Source organism: Pelodiscus sinensis, chromosome Z, assembly GCF_052426305.1.
Source record: "Pelodiscus sinensis isolate ZL-2025 chromosome Z, ASM5242630v1, whole genome shotgun sequence".
In the NCBI taxonomy this organism is placed as follows: Eukaryota; Metazoa; Chordata; order Testudines; family Trionychidae; genus Pelodiscus; species Pelodiscus sinensis.
The window spans coordinates 38,641,060-38,668,289 of record NC_143085.1 but is presented as its reverse complement, the minus strand read 5'-3'; the positions used below and the strand labels follow the sequence as shown (position 1 = coordinate 38,668,289).

Sequence of the window (27,230 nt, the reverse complement as noted above, 5' to 3'; positions counted from 1 at the left end):
CTATCAGAAGGGGGGGCTATGAGAGGTCTGGGGTGGCATCCGCCCCACACCACCCTAGACCCCTCATAGCCCCCCGTTCCGATAGTCCAGCATATCTGATCATCTGGCACCCCCTGGGTCCTAAAGGTGCCGGATTATCAGAAGTTTACTGTACCTCAGAACCCAGGTGTTATTGTTCCTCTATCTCTGCTCCTAGAGGGGAATTAGCTCATTAGGCATAAAGCTTGTGAAATCCTTATAGGCCCTCTCAGGAGCCCTCGTTAGCTTGGAAAGCTGGGCCCAGTGTCTCTTTGGGATGTTTCTCTCTATAAGTTGAGTGGCGTGTTTGAACAGACTTTACGGTTTCTGGTATTTTTCAGGTTTGCCTAACCCAGCACTTCAGGCACTTTGCAAACTTATCACTGCTTCAGAGACGGGAGAACAGCTTATTAACCGGGTGAGTAGGGTGGTGACACCATGCTTCAAATCCTTGTTCCTGGGACAAAGGAGTCTAGAACTTGAATTGCTTTGTATCAGACAGGGGGCTTTTGTGCCTGAAGCTCAAAAGCTGATTCTGTTGTCTGCTTGTGTGAGTGAGTAACTGCATGGCAAATGGGGGCAGGTACATTGCTAGACATCACGGCTCAGCGACAGAACAGAGTGTGAGATGTGCACCCAGCCGTGCTGTATGGTACAGCTGAGGAAGAAGGAATCGTAGCACTGTGGGATGGAAACACTTGGTTAGGTCTAAATCAGCCAATTACCATAAGAGTGTGTACTGAGCTGTTCCCTTCAGGGCACTCCCTAATGCTTAGTGCGGTGTAGTTTCTCAAGCCTTTGCTGTTACTTGTTGACAACTCGCAGCTCTGCAGACACGTTTCCAGGCTCAATAACATCCGCTGTCATGTGGGAACACAGTGCGGCCTGTGGCTCCGTGACTTTTGCTAGCCCAGCCTGCCTTACTCTGCCATCCTGACCCAGCTCTCTGTTGTGCGCCCTGCGTGGCTGGCATGCTTCAGCACATTCCTCCCTCTCTGGAGTGCATTTCAGACTGGGCCTTTTGTCTGCCCCCAGAGGGAGGCGGGTGTAGGATAAATTGGGAACAGGCATGTGGCTCGCTGTCTCCTGCCTTGCACAGATACTTACCTGACCACCAGTGTCAGTTTTTCTGGAGAAATACATCAGTGGGCAGCTGGGACCCAGGCCCTCCCTGCCCTACATTCCCCCTGTAGCTCAGCAATGGCTTCCTTTGGATTGTCAGGCCGAGAGTCCCTGTGCAGGAATCACGCTGCCAGTGCAGCAGCTGTGCAGATAGCCAATAAGAGGGATGCCTGGAGTAAATGGAGCAGGTGGATTGAAGGACAACAATCCAACGTTCTCCATAAAACCACCGATGTGACTGTTCCTTGCTTGTGTCCTTGCCTCAGACAATTAAATCACTCAGGAAAAGCAGACATTTCTGCTGATGGCTGCATGCAGCTAACGAAAGATTTACTCACCATTTCCCCGCTGTATTCTGCAGCAAATATGAAAAGAGATGCTGTCTTGTTTCTGCATGTTCTTGTTTCTGATGTTCTTGTGCAGGCCAGACCCCAGGCAGCTTTCTCTTTGCACAGGAATTGCAGTGGTTGGAAATGAAGGTGGTTCAGCCCAGCTTTTCCTTCTCTTCAGTCCATGCAAATGTCTAGGGATTGGTTTGTTCCAAGGAGTGAAAATCTTCGTTTAAAACACCTGCTAGGAATGGTCTAGTCCTGCCTGGAGTGCAGGGGACAGGACTAGATCTCCTGAGGTCCCTCCCAGTCCTACGGTGTTATGAAAACCACAGGCTACTGACATTACTTCCTTCCCAGTCCTGGCTTGTGCCTGCAGTGTGGATGGACCAGGGCCTGTTCTCTGAAGTGCTTCTATAATCCCTTGCCCTTAAGGACACCTGGCATTGCCTGGGACTTTGAATGAATGTGAACACATGGCAGGCACCATGCTCCCAGACGGGCTGATGGCAGGCAGGCTCTTTGAAATGCAAACCCCAGACCCATACTGCCACCCGCTATCTGAGAGGAAGGTGGCCAGTTTGTAATGCTACTTCCCCTACCTGCCTATCTGGGTCAAGAATGTTGGGTCCCTCCTCTCGCTGTCTTGCCTGGGCCACATTCCATTGTTACCATCCTCTGGGCTCAAGTCATGGCATTTTCACTAGCACCTTGTGGTGCTGAGACCTGTCTGTGACTGAGGCCAGTGAGCCTCTCTGTGTGGGGGTTGGGAGGATGAGCTATCTAAATATGGAGCATTCATTAGCATTCAGGAAACAATGGCTTCTACTTTGCACAGGTCAGCATGACCTGGCCTGCAAAACTGCCACTGGGTGACTGACTGCTCCATCCAGTCTCCTGCGTGTTCAGAGGTCACCCATGTTGGGAGAAGCTGCTTTGTGTGTGAGTTGCGCAGCTCCTCAGTTGGGTTGCGTAATTGTAGAGGCACAGATCCAGCATTTGAAAGAGCACAAAGAGTCCCCACTGCAGCATCTGGCCTCCTCTCTTAAAGGGCTCAGAGTTTGGCATGGGAGCCACATGGCACTGCACCATTCTAAGGCTTCTCTTGGGGGAAACATAGGATTGCAAGGCTGCTGTAATGCACATGCCTTCGTCCCTGACTTGTGATCACTGTAGCGTCTGAGGAGGGGAAGTGTTCCTGGGAACAGTGAAGCAGCAAAGCACTGAGCCTGCTCCCTTCTCTCGGGGCTGTTTGTGTGTATTTTTTATGGAAGAGCTAAGGCCAGAACCTCATTTGCACATGCAGTGGGAAAGCCAAGGAGTGTAGATGGCATCAGATGAAAGGAAACCAGAGTAAGGGCGTTTATGTCCCAACTCCTGCCCAGAGATGGATCATTCTGGAGCTCACCTCCTCACTGGCAGGCTGGGAGCTGCCTGTGAGGTGCCAGCTCTGGTTTTTAAAACCTAGGGACTTCCCAATTCCTGCTGCCTACTCCTGGTTGTTTGGTCCCTTCGCTGCCTGCTCAGCCTTCATTGTCCCGTCTCCTGCTCTGTGCTGTGCATCTTGCAGGAGGGGGCTGGCTTGTGATGAGCTACTGCAACCATGCTCACTTCCTCATGCAGAATAACCCATGTTCGCTTTCTCTCCTTCTCTCCTTTCTGCTCTCCGAAGGCTGTTAAAAATATGGTGGGAATGGTGAGTACCACACACACCAGGGAACATTACTCCTCTGCAGAGTCGAAAGCTCTGGAAAACTTTTCAGCCCCATGTCCCTGGGGTACAATTTAATTGTCATCAAATCTTTAAACCTGGGATTTGCTTAATTACTGCCAATGGGAAGAAAGGACACGGGTGTTGGGCTTTTGTTGCAGGCGTAATATTGGTCAGGCCAGATGTGGGATTTCATCCTTGCCCCTTCTCCCCAGCCAGGCTTTCCCCTTTGTGTGGGGGGGGGGGGTGAGGAGGGGACCCAGCTTATGTTTTGGTAACCAAGTGCTTTGCTCCCACCCGAACACTCCTGTCTCTTGGAGTCAGCTGACAAACTGCTCCCCAGGAGGTCCTGGGAACGTTAGGGAAAACTTGGTCTGTTTTACATGACAGACTTTGTCTTGTTTAGGGCACCTGGAGCATTCCTGGCTTTGGCTTCATGCACGCCTGGTCAAATGGCCCATTTATGGAATGGCCTTTAAGTGGCCATGAGCAGCCACTAAGCATCTCCTGCTTTTCTGTTTTCCTGCAGTTTTTGTCCACTGCTTTCCTCCTGCCCTTCTTTTTCTGGCCACAGCCCCACTCCAGCTTACCTCACAGGATCACCTGTCCCTCTGGAGTCTTCCCAGCGCTAATCCAGCCAGTTGTAGGGCAGAGTCTGACTGCTGTCTGGGCACCTCTTCACAGGGACAGGCAGCACCTTGCCTGCAGCATATTAGTGATTATCCAGGGGAGGTGTGACCCACAGGCTGGGAATGTCAACCAGGAGGTGAATGCGTTGGTATGGAAGGGCTGATGTTTGATCTGTCATCCTCAGCTACATCAGGTCTTGGTTCAACTCCAAGCAGGAGAAAAGGAGCAGGATTTCCCCGCTGCACCGATCCAGGTCTCCATCAGTGTGCAGCTTTGGAGGCTGCCTGGCTGCCATGAGTTTCTGGCAGCCTTAGGTAGGAAGATGTTTCCTTGTTTATTGCTGCTCTCTGGTGTGTCCATCTGACACCTTACACTTCACAAGCACATTCACTGCGTACTTTGTTGGGCATGTAGAAGATGATGGCCAGGCTGCTCATTACTTGGCCAATGGCTCCTTCTCTGGTTACTGTGAGCATGTTTGCTGCCTAGAGAACCAACCTTCCTTCCTCCTCTCCCTCCCAGCAGGACCCAGGTTATGTTGTCTTCAATTGGCAAACTCTGATTTATTTTAAGAGCAGTCCAGTTTTTCATTGGCCTCTCACGCTGGCAAGGGTATGCAAGTAGGAGAGGGGATAGCTCAGTGGTTTGAGCACTGGCCTTCTAAAGCCAGGGTTGTGAGTTCAGTCCTTGAGAGGGCCATTTAGGGGTCTGGGGCAAATCTGTCAGGGATGGTGCTTGGTCCTGCTGTGAGGGCAGGGGACTGGACTTGATGGCCTCTCAAGGTTCCTTCCAGCTTTATGAGATATGTTTAGGTATATCTCCATATATTATATTATAGATAGCTAATGAAAGGGTACCACTGTCAGGAAATGAAGTGGAGAGAAGACAAAATTAAGGCATCGCCTCCCCGTCTTCCCTTCAGTCTCATCCTTCCATACATCAGCTTCTTGTAGCTTCTCTGGACTGTCCCAAACTCTCCCTAAATAGAGCCCAGGGCCATTGCCTTCCCCGTAGAACCACTGCTGCTACCACCCCCCTAAGCAATCAGCTAGTGATGGCCAAAGGGGCTCATGGGGGGAAGGGTAGCTCAGTGGTTTGAGCACTGGCCTGCTAAAGCCAGGGTTATGAGCTCAATCCCTGAGGGGGCCATTTAGGGGGTCTCGGGCAAATCTGTCAGGGATGGTGCTTGGTCCTGCTGTGAGGGCAGAGGACTGGGGCTCCATGACCTCTCAAGGTCCCCTCCAGTTCTATGAGATAGGCATATCTCCATATATTATAGGGCAAAACTGGTACTGACTCTGTTTATAGATACCAGGGAAACATTTGCTAATATGTGTATCTAACACAGAAATAAGCACATCTGGCCTCTTTCCCTCCATCCTACTCAGGTGAGCTCCTCAGGGCAGGGCCTGTCTCTGCCCATGTGTTTGTATAGCACCAAGCACAATAAAAGCCCAGTTGAGAGTGGGACTTACTGGAATAGACATATAAATGCTAACAGGGCAACCACAGCACATTGGCACAGATGAGAAAGCACCAAGTGAGGCCACTGCAAGCTCCTGGTGTCTCTTTGCTTCATAAGAGTTGTCCTAGGGCTGTCAAGTGATTAAAAAAATGAATCGCAATTAATCACACTGTTAAGCAATAATACAATAATGTTTTCTACATTTTCAAATATATTAATTTAAATTACAACACAGAATTGAAAGTACACAGGGCTCACTTTATATTTGATTACAAATACTTGCTGCATAAAAGGCAAAATACTATTTTTTCTTTCCCCCCATTGCAAGTTTTAGTGTAGACGTAGAATTCCACTCTGCTTCTCGTTCAGCTAGTTGCTGAGTCATACTAGTTTGTTTACATTTGCAGGAGATAATGCTGCCCACTTCCTGTTCACAATGTCACCTGAAAATGAAAACAGGTGTTTACATGACACAGTTGTAGCCAGCATGGCAAGATATTTACGTGCCAGATGTGCTAAAGATTCATATGTCCCTTTATGCTTGCACCACCATTCCATGGCACATGTGTCCATGCTGACGATGGGTTCTGCCCTGTCACAAGCAAAGCAGAGCAGACTGACATGTGTTCATTTTCATCTCAGAGTCAGATGCCACTAGCAGTAGATTTGATTTTCTTTTCTGGTGATTCGGGTTCCCTTATCAGAGTATTGCCCTTTTAAGGCCTCTAAAAGGACGCTCCATATGTCCTCCCTCTCAGATTTTGTAAGGCACTTCAGATTCTTAAAACTTGTGTCAAATACTATACCTGTCTTTAAAAATCTCACAGTGGTACCTTCTTTTCATTTTGTCAAATCTGCAGAGAAAGTTTTCTTAAAACATGTTCTGGGACATCCCCTGAGATTGCTTTATCATTAAATATCTAGCAGAATGTGGATAAACAGAGCAAGAGACATACAGTTCTCCCCCCAGGGAATTCAGTCACAGATTTAATTAACACAATATTTTTTAACAAGTGGCATCAGCATGGCAGCATGTCCTCTGGAATGGTAGCCAAAGTACAAAGGGGCATACGAATGTTTAGCATATCTGGCTCATCAGTCCCTTCAAAAATTGGCTAAAAAATGCCATGCAAATGCTTGTTCTCACCTTCAGGTAACATTGTAAATAAGAAGACAACAGAATTATCTATTGTACATTAGGGACGTTGAATTTTGATTAATGAGCTAATCAGGTAGTCGATGGAATTTCTATCATGGAACTGTGGCACTTCTGCCTTTGAAATGTAGCAAAAGTCAGATACAGAGGCAGTGGCGGGGGAGAAGGAAGAGATAAGCGACAAGTCGTGTATTGACTCGACTAATTGCTTACATCTTCTATTATAAATATCAACAACACTTTGTTAGTGTTAGCGATTGGCTGGTCAAAAAGTAGGACTGAGTAAACTTGTAGGCTCTAAAGTTTCAGATTATTTTGTTTTTGAATGCAGCTCGGCAACAACAACAAAATCTACATTTGTAAGTTAAATAATAATTGAAAGTGAGCAGTGTACCCCTTCTATTTTGTGTTGTAACTGAAATCCAAGTATTTGAAAATGTAGAAAAACATCCAAAATGTTTAACTGTGTGATAGAAACTGTGATTAGTTGGGACTCATTTTTAAAATCACAATGATTTGTTTTAGCTAATAGCATGAGTTGTCTGTGATTAATTGATAGCCCTGGATCATACAAAGCAGCAGTAACTTACTGGGACCTGTTCAAGGTTAACAATCTTTGGGTGAAAAATGGCTTTCTGCTCTATGTTCTCCTGCAGGCTTTGACCTTTGTGAAGTTGGGCAGGAGGAGGTGATACTGAAAACTGGGAAACAAGCTAATAGGAGGACCATGCAATTTGCTCTCCAGTCCCTACTGGCACTTTTTGGTAAGGCAACCTGCTGTGACATTATTTTCTCCCATTCCATCTCATGGCGAGAGAATGATGGTGCCTATGGAGGTGGAGGTGGAAGTGTATTAACTGTGAATAGTTTTACTCATCAGTGTCCCGGGATGGGTGGCACTTCCCATACCTGTGAGTTGTCTATCAGAGAGCTCCTCATGTGATTAGACAGGCCCAAAGCAGGAGCAGATAGCTTTCCACTGTTACTCTATGGCTATGTCTTTACTGCACACATTTTGCACAGGAAAGATGCAAATGAGGCTACACGTGGAATATCACCACGCATCATTTGCATAATTAATGCGCACCCACTTTTTATGCAAAAAAACCCCTCTTTCGCAAGAGCCGTTATTCTGAATTTTTTTTCCAGAAAAACAGCTCTTGAGCAAGATGGGTGTTTTGCGCAAAAAGGAGCCGTGTAGATGACTCCTTTTTGCGCAAAAGCCTCTTGCGCAAAAAGCGGGTGCTCATTAATTATGCAAATGAGGCTCAGTGATGTTCCATGCTTAGCCTCATTTGTATATTTCTTGCGCACAATGGGTGCAGTATAGACATAGCCTATGAGACTCACCACAAATAATGGGAAGGGAGGAAGTTTATTTGGCAAACACTATGGGCAGAAAATATCGGAGGCATAGGGTGGGGCACTGAACTGGGCACCTCATGTGGGGATGGGAACATTTAATAGGTGAGAAGTGGTGTCACAGAGCTGAGGTAAAAACCCCGTCCAGGGTGGGGTGAAGGTGCCCACCTCGCGCCTGTCACGCATGTATTCACCCCATTTCTCCCCAGCCAATGGTTCTAATCTCACACCAAAGTCTGTCTGTTCCTTCCCTCTAGTCCCGCTCAGAATCTATATCTAGCCTCTATTGGCAGAGCAGCACCATTCAATAGGCCCCACATGTCCCAATGTGGAGGGTCTATTTAAAGGGCAGTAGATAGGGGAAAGATTTATATCTCTCTGGAAGGGGGGGTCCAGGCCCTCCCACTCCACTGGACCCCAGCCCAGGGCCCCACTGTAGCCACTGAGTCAGCGGGGCAATTCCAACTGCAACACTCTGACTCTCCGACAGCAGTTCACTCACCCTGAGGTCGTCACCATCTGTGGGCTGCTCCCAACATCTTCACTCGCTGGTGGCTCTCTGGTTCCCCTCTTCCTCTGGGATCTGGCTGCCTCCACTTGCATCTGGAACCTGGGCAATCTCTAGATGTGCCAGGACTCCCCGCCTGCGTGGTAGCATCTCGGCGTTTGGGCAGTCACTGGGTCTTGCAGGGAGCTGGCCTCGCATGTCCTCTCCCTCCCACTGCCAGCCCCAACGGAGTGGAGCTGCTCTCTTTTATAGCAGCCTGAGCATGCTCAGTAAGATAAAGGGGGTGTGGCCTCCTCAGCTCTTAGGGCTGAGTTAACCCCCTCCTGTTCAGTGCAGGGAAAGTCCTCCCCATCAGAAGTGGACAGAGCTTAGCAGCGGGCCACGTGACCCCTCCTACATGACTCTTTCCTGTGCCACCCTTACTTGAGGAAGGGGGCTGGGGCGGCTTCCCCTAGGGCCTGCCTCTTCCCATCCCTCTTTCCTGCCCTCCTCTGCCTTTTCCCCCAAGATTCCTATCCTGAGTAGTGCAGCTCAGGGCATTAGTAGGGGCCTGGTGCTAGCAGCAGAGGTTGCCCCCACCTCTCTGCACTCACGGGCCGTGGTGGGGAAAGCAGAGCAGCACAGCCCCAAGGTCCTGGACGTCTTGCTCTGCTTTCTGCTGCTGGTAAGTGTGGGGGATGGTCTCATCCTCTCCCCAGAGTATATAGCTGGGAGCATGGGAGTGGAACCAGCTGTGGCGGCATCACTCTGCTTCCCCCAGACACTGCTGATGAGTGCTGGGGGGCCTGACCCTTGCTGCAGGTGAAGGTTCTGGTGAGCCCCCGGGCTGCCTCAAGGTTCTGGCCTCTTGCCCCTCCCATAGTATTGGGGGGGCATGTGCCCCCCACATCACCCTGGCATATGGGGTGTGCGAATGAGCAAAAGGAAGTAGGAAGAGATTTTTGTGTCTTTGAAAGAAATGTGGGTGGATTGGTCACGTCTATCTCCAACTTCTACGACGTGTCCTGTCACTAGTTCCCCTGCTACTAAATCTCCTTTAGAGTAAAAACTGGAGGGCATTCAGTTCTCTGCAGAGAGAGGCTGCCAGTCAAGTGAACATGGATCAGGTCCCTTACACAATTCAGGAGCACCACCCATTTTCTAATAGTATGAATTAGTGCTGCACAGCACTGACGTCCTCTGTCCAGACAGGCCCACTGACAGGAGGGGGGCAAAGGGGGCAGTTGCCCCAGGGCAGGGTGATTCAGAAGGACCCAGGGCTTCTGGCTGCCACCACTGCTGCTGCAACAGCAGCAAGAGCCCCAAGCCCTTTAAATCACCACCACAGTGCTGTGTGGTGCATGCGGGTGGCTGGCAGGGGGAGGTGCGGTGTGCTCGGGGCAGCACTACGGCTTATTGCTCCTATCCCCATCCATTCTGCCAGAGGCCTTGCCCCGTCTGGGAGCCCAGAGGACCCCCACCCAGAAGCCCGGCAATTTGTCTGCCCTGTGTCTGTATAAAACAGAGATCACAGGGGCAATATGGACTGCCGCCTGTCAACATACCTCAGCTATAATCGGGAGAGGTCACTGCAGTCATCAGAGAGCAGTTTAGGATCCATCAACTGGCTTTTCATTCAGCTAAGTCTGCAGGGGGTGCACTGCAGTCGTGTCTTTTTGAGCTGTAGATACTTGTTGACTGGAATCATAACTGAGCACCATCAAATACCAGGTCATTCTTGACCCAAACTGCCTTTGACCCAGTGTCCCAGCAGTGCAAGGGTTGGTATATCTGAAGAGCTGCATGTCCTGGTGCACTCTCACTATGGTCTTGGGTGCCTGTGATGGCTGCAAGATACATTTCTTCTCACTCCCTATTGGCACCAAGTACGAAGGAAACCATAACAATGGCCCCACGGCCACAGCTGCAGAGTGCCCCGCAACGCAGGAAATCTCTTCTAACCCTGCCTGGAGTCAGCACTTTCCTTCCAACCATCTCAAAATCCCTTTCAAATGTTAATGGATTTGATTTCACCGCACACTTCTGCAAGAAAGGGGAAATACAAGCCTCATTCACAGGCAGGGCCATTGAGGCATGGAGGGTGTGTCTGGTCCAAAATGTCCTAACCAGTCAGTGCTGGAGTCAGAAGTACAGTTCAGGTGTGCTGGCACTTGGAGTCATATATGAAGAGACTAAAGGGAGGGCTAAAATAGCAACTCTCCCAAAATCCTTGAGTTTCTGCACACCCCTTTCCTGGGGCGCATTCTGTGTGTTTCTCACACAGCTAGCAACTGTAGAGAGGAAGCAACATTGTATTTGTTAACTAAACTAAACTAGAATATAATAATGACATTGAGTCCATTTGCTGTCATTGTAACAAGTGCTGTTGTTTTTATGTATTTAGATTCTACAGAGCTGCCCAAACGTCTGAGCTTGGACAGTTCCTCGTCACTGGAATCACTGGCTTCTGCTCAGTCCATTTCCAACCCACTACCTCTGAGCTTCCAGAACCCTCCTTTCTCTCCCACCTGTCCCGACAGCATTGCCTCGGATGCCATTTCTGTGTACAGCCTGAGCTCTATTGCTTCATCCATGAGTTTTGTTTCCAAGCCGGAGAGCACAGCAGAAGGTGGAGGGCACAGAGTGCGACAGGACTACGAAAGGCCTAAGAATGTCTATCTGCAAAGGCCCTCTCTGCCACGGAGCCAGCTGTCTCCACAGACAAGTGACGCGGCCAACAAAGACAATGAAGAATATGAAGGATTTTCTATAATCAGCAGTGAGCCTATGACAACCTATCAAGACAATATAAAAGCAGGATTTTCCCCTGACCATAAACAATCCAAAGCTGGTCAATCTGGAGGGATCAAAATGTCTGTCAGTTCCAAAGGGAGCATAAGTACCCCAAACTCCCCTGTTAAAATGACTCTAATTCCCAGTCCAAACTCACCTTTCCAAAAAGTTGGAAAGCTTGCAAGTTCTGATACAGGAGAATCTGACCAGTCTAGCACTGAAACCGACAGCACTGTCAAATCCCAGGAGGAGAACAATCCAAAGCTCAATCCCCAAGAGTTGGCTCAGAAAATTTTGGAGGAGACTCAAAGTCACCTTATTGCTGTTGAACGTCTTCAAAGAAGTGGCAGTCAGATGAGCAAGAACAACTCGGAAGATGGAGACTCTGCAGCAGCTGGTGCATCTGTGTTCAGATCCTCAGAGACCAGCGCATTCAGTAGGCCAATGAGCTCTAGTCAGAGGAGCCATAATTCACCAGTTACAACTAAACCAAAGCCTCCAACAAGGAGCTCATCCCTTCAGAAGGTGAGTTCTGGATATAATAGCCCCACAATATCAGAGATCTCCAACAAAGAGGGCACAAGCCCACACAGTGGGCAGCCTTCTCCAAGTTCTGACTCTCATGGCTTGTTAACAGAACACGCTCACTTTAAACTCAAGTACCCTAGCTCTCCGTACAGCTCTCATATTTCTAAATCTCCAAGAAATGTCTCCCCATGCTCAGGGCATCAGTCTCCCGTGGGCAGCACGCCCTCTCCTGCTCTCTCCTACTCCTCAGCTGGTTCTGCTCGCTCCAGCCCCGCTGATGCCCCAGATCTAGACAAATTAAAAATGGCTGCCATCGATGAAAAGGTGCAGGCCATCCACAACCTGAAAATGTTTTGGCAGAGTACTCCCCAACATTCCACAGGCCCCATGAAGATTTTCCGAGGTGCTCCTGGAACAATGACTTCTAAGAGAGATGTTCTCAGCTTGCTAAACTTATCTCCTCGGCACAGCAAAGACGAAAATACAGACAAGTTGGAACTTAAGGAGTTGTCTCATCAGCAGCACCTTGCTTCTCCACAAAAGAATCCTCCAAATGGACACAGGCACCCTGAAGCTACCAACGTAGTGACTTCACCCCATTCTCCATCTTCCAATAGCACTCCGGGAACAGTACGCCCCTTGAGGCTGCCCTCTGGAAATGGCTACAAATTTTTGTCACCAGGGAGATTTTTCCCTTCCTCCAAATGTTGAAATGTCTTTTATACAAGCTAATTCAACTTGCAGTCACAGGAAGATTCTTGGTAATTTCTTCTACCCACTTGCCTTGATCAATATAAAGCCACAGGAAGCCATGGTCACACCCATGATGAGCAGCACAGTCATGAGACAAATAACCGGGCACGGTGCTTTACAGTGTATGACAAGGGCCTTATGCAAATAGGTTTCAGTTCCTCTTGTCAGTACTTTGGCCAGACGCAACTAATGACAGTTTTCTGCAGTGGTCAGACCTAATTCTGTGCAGCAGCAAGTCCAGTTAGTCCACGTGTTTGATAACAAAATGTCAGCCTTGAAACCACTTACGTGTATTTCTTACCCTGAAAGGATGTTTACAGTTGGGATTTTTATACAGAATTTATATATATCCTGGGACTGGGGAAGGAGGCAAGACGAGGCAAAGCTTCCATTTTATGCCACAAGGATAATGCACATAATGTTCTGTCCAGAGAAATACAAGCCATTGCTTTTAAGCTTCTGGGACTGCACACAGGGAGTAGTAACAATGGAACTGTAGGAACAATGGAACAATTGCTCTTAGCCAAACACAGACATATATGAGAAAATGCTGGTAATGGACAGCTCCTTGGCAATATTGTATTGATGATTACCTCACATCCTTCTGATGCTGTGTTGGTGACATGCTGATAAGATAGAAGCCACTTTTTCTGAAGAAATACCTTTTAGGTTGAAATTTCCATGGATTGGTGTGAGCCCAAGAGAACATTTTGATAAATAATGAAGAAAATCCCTTATCTGAGTAGCAGGAGAATGACACATACAAGTTCTGGTTTTATAAAGTGATAACTTCATTGCTCATAATTTTACTAGGGTAAGATTTTTGTATCAGCAGGTAACTGGTCAGCACAGAACTTTTCTGTTTACCTCTGCAAATGTGAGGGATACACAGTGAATATGAGAAAGGGGTTTGCAGTGTGCTGCCTCTCAGCATGCAGACATTTCACAGATGTGTCATCTGGTGATGATGTGTTCAAGGAGCTCTCTCCTCTATTACTGCTAGACCTTGCCAAGCCTCCTCCCAGGGAGAAGCCCACAATCTCTTTGCCCATTATCTTGCTTTCAGGGCCAATATATGCAAATTAAACAGGTCTGTGTGATTGTGCAAACAGACCACACTTGGGATGGAAAGTGCAAACTGTACATTAAAATCTATGCATCTGGGTCTGTTAACCTCTTCTTCCTGGGCCAAGTGGGAAAGCCAGGAGCATTCCTGCAGCCTGGACGGGAGGCAAGGCTGGGCAACAGCCACCACATAGTGACAGAGCTAAGGCAGTTGGAAACCAGGCTGGGGACGCTTTTTTTTAAGGAAGGCCGTTAAATACAACCCACAGAGCTAAAAGAACAAAGACAGAATTGATGTGCACTGAATCAGGACATACACATCAACATTAACTCAGCTACACTGCACAGCTAGTTCAAAGCAAAGCTTCACAGGCCCCATATGCTGTGGGACTCTTAGAGCAAGGAACAAAATGAAAGCCCTGGGCTTTTGCTCTAGACTCTGACTGTGAGACCTTGGACTAGTCACTTCACCCCTCTGTGCCTGAGTGCCCTCATCTGTCAAATGGGGGTAGTAACACTCACCTACCTACCTACCTCACTGCGGTGTTGTGAGGCTTACACAATTAGGCCTTGATTTTTAGTTAGACGTCAGCTCAGTTCCTGGTATTGTGCTCTGTAAGAGAGGTCTGCCTCTGTGTATTGTGGGTGCAATCAATTAGATAGGCTTCTAGCTGGGCACAGCTGTAGATGCATAAAATTGTGTCACCCAGACCCTTTTGCAGCTCTAGGTTTCAACATTTGAGGTGCTCTTTGAAATCCTGGGTGAAAGATGCTAAAGCAGTACAAAGCATTAAATTCTCCCAATTTAATGTCACATGGCTGTAATATGAAATACTGGCTTTGATTAGTATTTAAAACCCTGATGGTTTAGAAAGGTATGTTTGCCTTATCACAACTGTAAGAAACTAAATGCACACACTACAGATACCATAGGTCAGGGAAGTGCATGGAGACAGTAAATAGAGAGAGGGATGAATGGTTAATGTTGCACTTACACATATTAGAGAATGTGTCAGACCAGTAAGCCAAATCTTCTATGTTTCTTATTAGATGCAAATCATTTGGCTGTTGAATTACAGCTTCATATGGGGATGAGGTAATATATCTTTTACTGGCTCAGCTTCTCTTGGTGAGAGAGAGAAACTTCTGAGCTACACAGAGCTCTTCCTTAAGTCTGGGAAAGGTAGGAAAGCCAAGTCAGCTCTACAGACCTATACTGGTATAACTACATCACATGGGGGAATCCACACGCTTGAGATACAGCTATGCCAAATGGACCCTTGTAAACTGCACTATGTTGGCAGGAGAGCTTCTCCCACTGATTATAGCTCCCGCCTTACCCATGCTTCTCCTGTTGGCGTAGCAGCATTTTCATGAAAGTGCTGCAGTAGCACAGTTGGAGCATTTTTAGAGCATAGACTCTAAAGTGACAGCTAAATGCAAGACTGACTAGATAGTTTAGCATCAGTAATTAGCACATATTTAAGTGACTGCTCCGGGGGAAGGGGCCCACTAACATCCCTGCAGTCCTAAAACAAAAGTGGGGGGGGGGGGTCAGTGAGTTACAGATGGTTGTAATAAGCAACAAATCCAGTGTGTCTGCTCAGCCCAGGGTTTTTAGTGTCTAGCAACGTTATGAATTTCAGCCCCTAGGATTCTCTGTTGAAAGTGTTGTGTCAATTTTCTTTGCAGGTGACAGCTGATAGGTCAGATACAGAGCCGGCCTTTTGTGAGAAATGTTCAGCCACAGGTGACAGGGTGTTTTTGTCCTTTATCATTTCCCTGGGTGAGTTCACTGAGGAGTGCAGTGATTGTCAGGTTTCACCCACACCCACTGTTACAGTGGCAGCTACTATGCTCAGTGAGGTAATTCAAAAGACAAGCCAGGGAGTTGAAATTCATAACCTTCCTAGATGCTGACAATCCTGGCCTTAAATAAAGACACTGGATTTGAGGCTGATAACAGCCATCTCCGTGACCCAGGCTATGTCTGCACTACGAATTACTTTGGGGTAATTTATGTTGCTTGGAGTTTGGAATAATTAACCTAAGAACCAGTGTGGCTAGCCCTGTTTCTGCAGGAGAGCTCCCCCAGAGACATAGCAATCACCTCTCATGGAGGAAAGAGTTAAGCTGGCAGAACAGCCCTCCTCTTGGTATTAAGAGTGTCTATACCAGAAGTGCTAGACCAGCATAGTTGCATCTCTGCCACTGCGCCACTATAACTGCTGCAGTGTAGATAAAGCCCCACTAACCACCCATTTGTCCTGTGACTACAGGAATGTTAACAAGTCACTTCACTTTGAATGGTCCCTTGCAATATATGCTGACTGTGTTCCATCTTCCTGTGAACTCTGTGTGAAGATCAACTGTGTCTGTGCTACACAGCTTCCAGCAACACAGTTGTGGTGCTCAAGACTTGCTGTTGTAAGACATTCAGTGTAGCCAGGGGCTGCCATTTGGAGGAGTGTGGGAGCTTCCTCCCCCCCCCCCCGAATTATGAATCTATTTACCTTAACCCCAGGTCAAGCTCTTAACTGCAGTACAGCCTAGTGTGATGAATTTTGATGCTGGGTGCAGCACAGCTTTTCCTGCAGAGAGGTTGTTTATATTCAGAGGCATGATGATTAAGATAACAAAAGGCATATGTCATTAAAATAAACTAAAGATCATTAGATAAACCTGAAAGCATTTCTCAAGCATTCCAGTCAAAAATAGGAAACGAAGGGCAGGAATAAATGGTGAGAATGGAGAGAAGTAAATAGTGGTGCCCCTAAGGGTTTGTACTGGGACCTAGTGCTATTCAACGCATTCATAAATAATCTTGGGGGAAAAGATAAACCAAGACAGCAAAATTTGCAGATGATACAAAGTTTATTCAAGATAGATGAGTCCAAAACAAATTGCATAGTTACAAAGGGGTTTCACAAAACTGGATGATTGGGCAACACAAGGACAGATGCAATTCAATGCTGACAAATGCAAAGCAATGCACATGGCAAAATATAATTCCAAAATATATATAAAATGATGGGGTCTAAATTAGCTGAACCCATCAATAATGAGATCTTTATTGTGGATAGTTGTCTGAAAATGTCTGCTCTATGTCTACTGGGTATCAAAAAGACTAACAGACTATTGGAACTCTTTGGGAAAGGAACAGTTAATAAGGCAGAAAAGATCATATTGCCTCTATATAAATGCATAGTACACCCACATACTGAAGACTGTGTGCAAATTTGGTCACCCCATTTCAAAAAGATATATTTGATTTGTAAAAGGTACAGAAAATGGCAACAGAAATTAGTAGGAATACCAAACACATTCCATATGAGGAGAGGTTAAAAAGACTGGGACTTTTCAGTTTGCAAAGAGATGATTAAGGGGGAAATCTAAACAAGGTCTATAAAATCATAATTGAAAAACTCAGTAAGGAAATATTATTCACTCCTTTAAATAACACAAGAATTAAGAGTCAGTGAAATTAGTAGGCAGTAGATTTAAAACAAACAAACAAAAATTTCTTCACAATCTGTAGAACTCCTTGCCAGTGAAGGCCAGCACTATAACAGGGTTCTAAAAAGAACTAGATAAGTTCATAGAGAAGAGGTCCGTCAATGGCTATTAGCCATTATGGGCAAGAATCCAACACCATGTTCTGCACGTCCCTCACCTCTGTTTGCCAGAAGGTGGGAATGGGTGGCAGGATGAATCGCTCATAAGAACATAAGAACTCAATGATTGTCTGTATGTTCATTCCCTCTGAAGCACCTGGGATTCATTATTGTCAGAACACAGGATACTGGGCTAAACCCTGTTTGGCTGTTCTGATGTTCTTACATAGAATCCAGATATATCTGCCCCGGCTGTAACTATTAGACTCCTCTTCCCTCCCATGCTACACTGAGATAGAGCCCAAGAGTTCTGATGAGGTCTCATTCTCTCCACAGAGTTCATTACAAAGTATGAATATGGGTTAAAATTCTAACCCTAACTCACTTGCCACAAGAGCTGAAAGGTGCTAATATTTATGTGTTGTTTTATATAGGAATTTGATACAGGGCTCCTGTCATCTAACTGCTAAATTATTGACTAAAATGAGCTTTCAAGTGCCTAAGTAACCTTTGAAATCATGGTTAAAGTTGCCCCCCTCTTAACCAAAATTTGAAATGGCACCTCTGAGTATAGATGCTCTTTGGCATGAGAGAGGCAGCAGCATCAACAGGATAGCATCTCCCACTGACAACGTGCTGTTCACACCAGCAGTTTCTCTCCATAAAACTTTTGTCAGTCAGGGGGTGGGTGATTTTCACACCCCCAAGTGACCAAATTTTACTGACAGAAGTGCAGTTAGACATAGCCTTAGTACCTTTCCCAGACTTGTAGAACTCTGTAGCTTGAAAGCTTGTCCCTCATCAACAAAGTTGGTCCATTAAACAATGTTAACTCGCCCACCTCGGTTCACTAATATCCTGGAACTGACATGCCTACAACACCACTGCCTATAGCTTCCTATTAAGGATGTTAAAATGCAGTTAATTGACTAGTCGACAGAATTTCCATCAACTAGCCCATAAGCACTTCCACGTTCCTCCTTTGAAATGTACATTTCAAAGGAGGAATGCGAAACTCCATGTACAGCCCAGGGCCAGCGGGAAGTCTCACTGATTCTGGGCAGCACGCAGGTGCCTGCTTTGAAATGCACAAGAGTCCCTCGCAGGGGCTCTTGTGCATTTCAAAGCCATAGCACCCGGGGTCAGTGAGAGACTCAGAGTCCCCCGCTGACCCCAGGCTCCATGCTACACTGCATGCTGCTAGGAGCCCAGGACTAGCTGAGGACGCCCCAGCTGACCCCGGGCTCTGCACAGCACTTCCCCGGAACCTGCCCTGGTCTCTGGGGAAGTGTCACACAGAGCCCAGGATCAGCTGGGGAGTCCCCAGCTATCCCCGGTCTTCATGGTAGCTGTCCCTTTGAAACACCAGAAGCTGGGGTCAGCTGGGGATTCCCCAACTGACACGGGGTTCTGGGGAAATGCCATGCAGAGCCTGGGATCAGCTGGTGAGTCCCCCACTGACCCCGGGCTCCACTGCTGCCCCATTGAAATGCGCGGCAGTGGCGTTTTAAAGGGGCAGCCGCTGCACAGCTGATCTACACAGCTCTGCAGCGGCTGCCCCTTATAAAACACTGCTTTGGGGTTTCAAAGAGGCAGTGCCACACAGCTGTATGGCACTGCCACTTTGGAGTATCCCTTCCCCTCACCCTACCCCCTCCCCCCCCCCCCGTTTGCTGCATTTATCTCATGAGGCAGCAGGGAGGGGGGATAGAAATCAACTAGTCAAAAGACTATCCGATAAGCAAATGCTTATTGGATAATCTACTAGTCCTTAACATCCCTTCTTCCTATGTTGCGACAATTTGGCCCAAGGAGTGTTCCTTTCTTAATTAGCCAAGATGCATTTGAAAGGGGACAGAAATATATCAATACAAGAATTAAGACATTTGATAAATTATGTTAATAATGCATATTAATTTGGCCAGATTTGTTCAGGCCACTGATCTACCCAGCAGGTTCCACTCCAGTTCTAATCAACTTTACCAAGGTTGGAGGGGACAGTTTTTTATTTACATAACAGCACAATGTATGTGCTGCATGACATTTCAGAAATCTTCCCCCTCCCCCCACATGTTCCATAGCTGGAGCTATAATCATACAGAACTGTTGTAGTTCAAAAGCTGCCATTTCGGTATAGCCCATTTTCATACCACCAGTGGGGCTTTGTACTGGAACTTTCAGAAAATATTAATGGGTAAAATGGAGGCAAGTGATTAGGGTGCTGAGAAGAAAGACGTTCAGTATTTGGAGAACTGGTTGTGTATAAATATAGATGATTTTGGAACTGCATTTCTATGGACACATGGCACTTCGGGTTTTACTGAGAGCTGTAAACATCACATACCTACCTGTCTGCTCCTGGTCAGGAGACATCTCACAAACCCTCACACCTCACTTCTCCAATCCCATAGATGAGAAATGATTAGATTTGCCCTTTATGTGGCAAAATTCAGGAAGTGAAAATTACCTATTGTTCTCTTTTTGATATTAGAATCCTTTCTGTGGAAGTTACATGCGTTTGTCGTCGTATTTGTGCATGGTACAAGTGATAACACTGCTTAATGCAGTGAGCAATAAGAACTAGGTTTTATCCACTTTCACAATAAACCTCCCACATGCAAAAAAAAAAAAATCCCCAAGGCAATAGAATATTTTTCCTTTAGTTTTCCCCAGTATGTGTAAAATACTAATTATGCATATTTTGTTGACTGTCTAGCTTTAGTTAAACGGAAACAGCCAAAAGTCCAATTTATGTCTTGATTTCATTAACTGGCCTGAAGTAGCCAGGTGCTGATTCTCCTTTTTATCAGACCTTTGTTTAAATGAGAAGTTCATATTTGAAAAACTGTTGAGGTAAAAGTAGGCAAGGGGACATTCCAAACATGACTCCTACTCTCAGCAACATTTCCCTTCAACAGGTACCACTTTTTTACTGAACATCTGTTTCAGTTTTTAGGGTAGGGGGCCAAGCCTTCAGAAAATCTGCATGCCCGTTTCAAGCACTGGTCACTTGAGGCAGGGTAACAATGAATTTGAGTGGTCTCAGTAAATATGGGAATACTGTATTGCATCTATTTTGCTGTGTGGTCCAGAAAGGCTGTACATGTGTATTGTGAAGTGAGCCCTTATGTTGCAGAAATCTGGCAAAAGAACTTTGAAGATAGTAACTCTTGGAGGATTAGTCAACTAAGACCCTTCTTCCATGCAGCAGCTCATTAGCACTCATTCTCCTTGTATGCAGTATTAGCCATGTTTGGCCTATATGGACTTTTTTGTAAATTAAAACTCTGTTTCCAGACAGCATTAAACATTTTATATTACAAAATTTACCATGTAAAAACAATTTCATATTTTTATTGAAATTGCTAGGGCATTTGGCCTTCTTTCTTTGTGATTTCAGTGTCTAATAAAGCATGAGTTCTCTCAGTACTGCCGTGTCATGTCCTAGGATCTCATTTCTATTACATTGTGTAGTCCACTGATTTCCCTACTCCAGACATCTGGCAATGGATGACTGCTACCTACCTTTCTCCTCAGACTCCAAATAAAACATTTGTCATGCTGTAATTTACACACTATGGTTACAGAACGTCAGTGGCCAGGTTGAAAAGAAACTGTCTACTAGTGTGGCAATGTGAGGGTTAGTGAGTGAACAGGCCCTTTGCTTTCTATGACAGAAGAAAGTGCTCCAGTCACAAAGAAAAGTGACGGTTTGGACATCATATCTACCCCCAGCGGATGGCAGAGTCAACATTTGCTCAGTTTCCTTGTTTTTGCTAGCAGCAATGAGAAATGGATGGGTGATACAGCCCCCAGACTCTTTGTCTACAGCATTTGAGGTAGAGGGCAGTGCTAAAAAGGCTTGTTTGGCTTAAGCTAGTCTTCCACAGCAATACGTGTAAGTTGTGTTATTGCTTAGCTGCTATGATGATATGGGCAGAAGGCGATGAATAGGATTTGCCTTTTTATTGTGTATAATGGGGTGGGGAAACTTTTATGGGTCAGGGGTCGCTGACCCACCGAAAAATCAGTCAGGGCCAATTCAAGTGAGAAGCAGAGTGAGAAGCCCCTGACTGAGAAGGAGAAAGACACTCTCCACATTCCCCTCGCACACCAGAGCCTTGGGGGGCCCGGGCTAGTAAATTCTGTGTGTTCCAGCCATGAAGGTGGGTGGCAGGGGGGCTGGAGTGTCAGCACAGGCTCCCCGGTGCTGAGCCTTGGGGCCAGAGCCAAGCAAGCCAGGGGCCACATTTGGCCCCTGGGCCTGAGGTTCCCCACCCCTGCTGTATAAGGTATATATCTGTAAGGGGCTTATCACTCAGAAATCTGTGTGCTCTGCAGTTGAACAGGCAGGACAAAATTTCTTCTTTGAGTGGTGTTCCCATGGATGCTCCACTCTCAGTGTGTTCCAGCACCAGAGATCAGAGATTTTCGCAGCAGTTGTTAAATTACCCTTAAATAGTTAGCTGATCAGCCCTCTCCGCCCGACCTCGTTTTTGCCTCAAAATAAAAAAGACTACTCAACTATTTACTGCCCCCCCGCCCTTGCTGCCCTGTGTTAAAAGCCAGTTCCTCCAAGCACCATCTCTGCAGGGGGGACGGGAGGCAGAGGCACAAGGTGGAACCCAGTGCAAGCCAGGACTGAGCAGTCCTGGCTCACACTAGGTCCCCTGCTGCAGCTCTGTCTTTTAAATGTAGTAAGAGTCTGGTAGCTCTTACTACATTTAAAAGCAGAGCTGCAGTGGTCCTGGAGCCAGCTCACACTGCAACTGCTCTGTCCTGGCTTTATCAACTGATTGAGTAGTCAGTGGAAATTCCATTGACTGCTTGATTAGTTTATTAACCACTACTTCACGTTCCTATTCAATATCTTCATGAATGATTTAGATAATGGCATAAAAAGGATGCTAATAAAGTTGTGGATGATACCAAGTTCGGACTTGGAGGTACTTTGCAAGTACTTTGAAGGACAGGGTCATAATTCAAAATGATCTGGACAAATTGGAGAAATGGTCTGAGGTGAACAGGATGAAGTTTAATAAGGACAAATGCAAAGTGCTCCACTTAGGAAAGAACAATCCATTTTACACGTACAGAATAGGAAGTGACTGTCTAGGAAAGAGTACCAGGACACTACTTCCCGCAGTTCTCATTGGCTGAGAACAGCAATCTGTAGCCAACAGGAGCCACAGTCACCTATAGCTGTGAAGGCAAAGGCATCCTGTGGTCAGCTAGCAGCTTGCCCTTACAAGCCACAATCCAGAGTTCAAAAACCCCTGTGTTAGACAAACATCTGTCAGGGATGATCCAGCTTGTGCTTGGTCCTGCAGTGAGTGCAGGGGACTGGTCCTGATAACTTCTCGAGGTCTCTCCCAGTTCTAGTGTTCTATGACTCTTAAAGGAAAAATCAAATAGAACAGGTGAGTAACCCTAATTTCATTCACCCCAAGGTTTCTCTCCAGCACACTTCTCTAGCCACCAACCTCAAGCCTTACACACTCAATCACTATAATTTGGCTTTCCAGTCCTTGCTCTTATGTAGAAGTTTATCGAGGTCTATAGCATGTGCTACAGCACAGGGTTCCTTGCTGAGGTCCTGCCCTGCTTGGCATTGCTTTTGAAGGTAGGCCCTCTCTCCCATCCAGAGAGGAAGGGAATGTGGCAAGGGGTTCTGTGCAGCCCCTTCAGAGTAGCATTGGGGCACCTCCCCTCCAGAATGGCAGGTATGGCAGCATGAAGAACCCTTTTCCCAGTAGCATCTTCTGCCAAACAGAGTCTTCAAGTGCTGTGCTGGGCTGGTGCTGTCAATACTCACCTTACCCCTAGAACAGTGGATATTGTCAGAGAGATCCCTGGGTCACTCAGCTCTATGCTGCTGGTTCAGGTTGGCTGCACACTTGGAAAGATGTCACTGTATCCGCAGCCTGGGTTTTCAATGCTGAGAGTGTGAGGTAAGCACATGGTGCAAGGAGGAGCCTTAGGGACAGGCCTGTAGCACCTACACTTTGATCCAGGCCTTGGCACCTGGTGTCTAGATTGAATATAAGTTGAACTACTCAGTTCTGCTTGGTGGAGTGGTGTTATATCGTTGCAAGGGGATGTGAATTGCAACTGCTTTGAACACTAAGGAGAGGGGATCACCACACAGGAGTGTAAAAGGTTTGTTTATTAAGTTCAGACTGGGAAGGGAGAGGGATCTCACTCAAGCACACTGCTGTCCCAGGCAGGATGATAAGGCAAGCAGATGGCAGTTCATGGTATCTGATCTTCCCGCATTGACTCCTGAGCTGGTCTGCTGGCCAGGCGATCCGAGCAAAGGGCATTCTGTGGGAGACTCCATTTGATGGTCAGCCCCCTGTTTCTGGGTGTGTCTAAACTACATGGCTCCATCGATGGAGCCACGTAAATTAGGCTGATCGGCAAAGGGAAATGAAGCTGCGATTTAAATAATCACGGCATCATTTAAATTTAAATGGCTGCAGCGCTGAGCCAACAAACAGCTGATCAGCTGTTTGTCAGCTCAGCACGCTAGTCTGGACGCTCCCACACTGACCTGAAGGCCCTTTATCGACCTCCCCGTTATGCCTCGTAGGATGAGGTTTACTGGGGAGGTCGATAAAGGGCTTTCATGTCGGCAGGGGAGCGTCCAGACTAGCGCGCTGAGCCAACAAACAGCTGATCAGCTGTTTGTCAGCTCAGCACGGCAGCCATTTAAATTCAAATGAAGCCGCAATTATTTAAATCGCGGCTTCATTTCCCTTTGCCGAACAAACAAATCTACATGGCTCCGTTGACGGAACCATGTAGTTTAAACGTACCCTCTGTGTCCCTCTTTCCTTTAAGGATCAATCACGTGCAACTTCTGGGTTCCTGGACTTTTTGGGGCGTGTACACTCCCTCCTGGGGCCCTGTGCACTGTTGTTTACTCCTGTTGTTTACCTCAGAGTTTTCCCACCTCTGGTGTCCACCTCAGACATTCTTCTGCACTCACTCAGGGAAGGGAAGGGGGTTAACACACAACACTTTAACAGTTTAGGGAGCCGAATAACATCGTTAACAGATGAGAAAGAGAACAATAATCTTTTAACTCTCCCCGCGCTCCTCCTTTGCCTATTTGATACAAGCATAACCTTGAATTCTCACCCAATCGGGGCAGGGGGGCAGCATTGGTCACACTTGCTGCTGATTCCTTACATTGCTTTAAAATTATAAAGTACAACTACGTTTCCATGGCAGACAGCAGTCACCCTTCTTGGTAGATGAGTCTGTGTGTCTTTATGCAGGCACAAGCTAGAGAAGGGCCTTCATTCATACTTCATGCGGACAGCTCATGTACCTACCTTACTCTGGGCTTTCAGTGAGAGAGAATAAGTGGAATCTGCTGGTTATTACAGGGTAAGGATGTTAAAATGCAGTTAATTGACTAGTCGACTAGTGGATAGGCACTTCCGCACTCCTTTGAAATTCCTGCTGGAGCTCTTGTACATTTCAAAGGAGGAATGTGGAACTCCGTGTACAGCCCAGGGCCAGCGGAAAGTCTCTCTGATTCTGGGCTGCACGTGAGTGCCTGCTTTGAAATGCACAAAAGTCCCCAGCGGAGGGTGGGGGGTGCGGCTCTTGTGCATTTCAAAGCTATGGAGTCCGGGGTCAGTGGGGGACTCAGAGTCTCCCGCTGACCCTGGGCTCCATGCTCCACTGCATGCCACTAGGAGCCTGGGGTTGGCTGGGGAGTCTCCAGCTGACTCCAGGCTCCACAGCTGCCCCTTTTAATTTTGCAGAGGCGGCATTTTAAAGGGGCAGCCCGCTGCATATCTGATCCGCGGTCTTCCTTTCAAAATTGTCAGAGCTTGAAAATGTGCTCCAGCCCCTGGGCTCACCATGTTCAACATGTGCCACATTTCCAGTCTGAACTGTCCAGTTTCAATTGCTACTCTGTGGACTATATGTCACAGGTGCCTACACACATTATCAAATTACTGCTCCCCAAATGTTATCATATCACCTGCCAACCTCCTCTTTGTTAAAAAGAACAGATTGAGCTCTGTGTTTCTGTCATGAGAAAGCAGGTTTTCAATTCTTTAATAATTCTTGTGGCTCTTTCCTGAACCTGCTCCGATTTATTAACATGGTGCTTGACTAATGGATGCCAGAACTGGATGCAGTCGTCCAGCATCAGTCACACCAGTGACAAGAACAGATATAAGTTCCCTAGTCCTATCTTATATTCCCATTTCTAAAAACAATGATCACATTGGCCTTTTCAGCCACCGCATCCTGTGCACTCATCATGAGCTGATTAGCCACCATGATGATATCAAGGCTTTATCAGAGTCACTGCTGCCCAGAAGAGAATCTCCCATCCTGTAAGTATGGTCTTCAGTCTTTGTTCCTAGATATATACACTTATAGATAGCCATTATAAAATGCATATTGTTTGCATGTGCCCAGTCTACAAAGCAGTCCAGATTGTCTGTATTAGTGACCAGTGATCTGTCCATTTTTGGGATGTAATTGTGTCGTCTATTAACCGATTAATCGATAAGCAAAAGCTTATCAGTTAATACTATACACTACACCATTTCCCACTTCTCCAGTAAATGTTTTATCAGGCTGGCCAGAAGCCCAGCTCAGTCCCGGCATGTGCAGGGTACAGGACCTACCCTGCTGCAGCTCTGCATTTAAAGTGTATTAGGAGCCAGGAGGGCAGGCAGCCCAGCTCAGTTCCAGCTTGCACCGGGTCCAAGAGTTTAGACCCCCCCTCCTCCACTGGAGAGGAGCTGCTGTGACAGGCAGCTGGTCCACAAGGGGAGCTGGTATTTAAACTAGAGTGACAGGAGGCTCCTCAGGAGTGGGGTCCAACCACAATGGCTCCCAGCCCCACCCTCAGGGACCATAAAATAGGCAAGTAACTGATAAAAATTCATGAGGTTAACCGACTATTCAATTAACTGATTTTAACATCTCTAGTCTGTTTCCTTTTTACCACTTCACCAATCCTTGCATTATCTGCAAAGATGATCACTGATTATTCTGTTTTTTCTTTTAGGTCATAAATAAAAAAATCAAATAGCAGACAGCCAAAAATTGCTCCTCGTGGAAAACCAGCTTGGATATTTCTCCATTTACATTTACATTTGAAACCTCTCATTTAACCAATTTTAATCCATTTAATGTATGCTCATTAATACTGACTTTTTCAAAATATTGTGAAGTACCAATGCCAAACCATGATACAAGACGTAATATAGTACTATGACACTACCAGCTTTATCAACCAATCATGTAATCTTATAAAAAAAAAGATACCAAGTTTGTCTATTTTCCATACAGCCACGTTGTCAATTATTACAGTATCCATCTTTAATTTTTAATTAATTTAGTATCATATCAGCCATTCTATTATATTGCTGGCAGTCAATGTTAGATTGACAAGACTATAATTATCTGTGTTGCCTCACTGAATCTATTTAACTATTGGCATAAGATTAACTTTTTTCGAGAATGCTGCAGCTTCCCCTATATTACAAGATTTATCAAAAATCTTATAACTGTTTATCTAGTTCCTCAGCTGGCTCTTTGAAAACTTTTGGATGTAAGACTTGCTGATTTAAGAATATCTAACTTTGGTAATTGCTGTTTAATATCCTCCTGAGTCACTACTGGAATGCAAAATGATTCTTGATCAATATAACCATCTTATGATATGACTACAGCATCTGCCTTTTTCTAAGATATAGAACAAATATGTATTGAATAGGGATGTTAAATATCGAGTATTTAACTAATGGAATAGTCAATGCATTTTTGCATCGACTATTTGATTAGTTGATAGGGCACCTCTGCCTTTGAAGTGTAGCACCAGCCCTAGGACAGTAGGACACTTCAAAGGTGAAAGCGCTGCATGGAGCCCAGGGTTACCTGGGGACTCCCCTGCTGACTCCAGACTCCATCCAGTGCTGCCACTTTGAAAGGCTGTTGGGAGCCCAGCATCAGGCTCCTTGCAGCATTTCAGAGCAGCAGTGCCATGTGGAGCCCAGGATCAGCTGGGTACTCTGCCGCTGCTGACCCCAGTCTCCATGCAGCACTGCCGCTTTGAAATGCTGCAGGGAACCCAGCAGCAGGTTCTGCGTGGCATTTCAAAGTGGCAGTGCCGCATGGAGCTCAAGGTCAGTGGTGGAGGAGTCCCCAGCTGATCCC

At 46.5% G+C, this 27,230-nt stretch overlaps 1 protein-coding gene across 7 annotated transcripts in view; it reads left to right on the top strand.

The window, feature by feature from the left end:
- The window catches only part of TTC28 (tetratricopeptide repeat domain 28), a 585,613-nt gene extending 565,699 nt beyond the window's left edge, over positions 1-19,914 (top strand). For 6 of the 7 annotated variants that reach the window (XM_075898909.2, XM_075898911.2, XM_089775263.1 and 3 more), the window contains 5 exons: positions 360-436; positions 3,142-3,165; positions 3,995-4,124; positions 7,088-7,195; positions 10,685-19,914. In XM_075898909.2, the coding sequence (XP_075755024.2) occupies positions 360-436; positions 3,142-3,165; positions 3,995-4,124; positions 7,088-7,195; positions 10,685-12,312 (1,967 nt within the window). In that variant the 3' untranslated portion in view covers positions 12,313-19,914. The remainder of the gene's footprint in view (positions 1-359; positions 437-3,141; positions 3,166-3,994; positions 4,125-7,087; positions 7,196-10,684) is intronic. The other variant, XM_089775262.1, reaches the window with a different exon arrangement.
- Positions 19,915-27,230: the final 7,316 nt, after the last annotated feature.